The following is a 234-nucleotide window of genomic DNA, read 5'->3' on the forward strand; positions in this document are numbered from 1 at the left end:
CACCTGCTTCTTGAGATCCTCCACGCGCTTGCGCAGCATGATGTTCTCCTCCTCCAGCAGCCGGTACTCCACCGTCCGCGGGCTGGTGAAGCTGTACTCGTAGGTCTCAAAGTGCAGCCCGTCCACCCGCCGCCGCTTCAGCACGGGGTCGTGGTCGTCGTAGCGGTCAGGGTCGTAGATGGCGTCATAGGGGTCATAGCGGCGGACGGGGGGGGGGGAGGCCTGCTCCCGGGC

At 66.7% G+C, this 234-nt stretch overlaps 1 protein-coding gene across 1 annotated transcript in view; it reads right to left on the bottom strand.

Moving 5' to 3' along the window:
- Positions 1–3: 3 nt before the first annotated feature.
- ZC3H10 (zinc finger CCCH-type containing 10) overlaps positions 4–234 on the bottom strand; it is a gene marked incomplete at both ends in the record, with an annotated part of 611 nt that continues 380 nt past the window's right edge. Inside the window, one exon of the mRNA XM_010284726.1 lies at positions 4–222. Within this exon, the coding sequence (XP_010283028.1) occupies positions 4–222 (219 nt within the window). The remainder of the gene's footprint in view (positions 223–234) is intronic.

The sequence above is a fragment of the Phaethon lepturus genome, unplaced genomic scaffold, assembly GCF_000687285.1.
Source record: "Phaethon lepturus isolate BGI_N335 unplaced genomic scaffold, ASM68728v1 scaffold45523, whole genome shotgun sequence".
NCBI classification, from domain to species: domain Eukaryota; kingdom Metazoa; phylum Chordata; class Aves; order Phaethontiformes; family Phaethontidae; genus Phaethon; species Phaethon lepturus.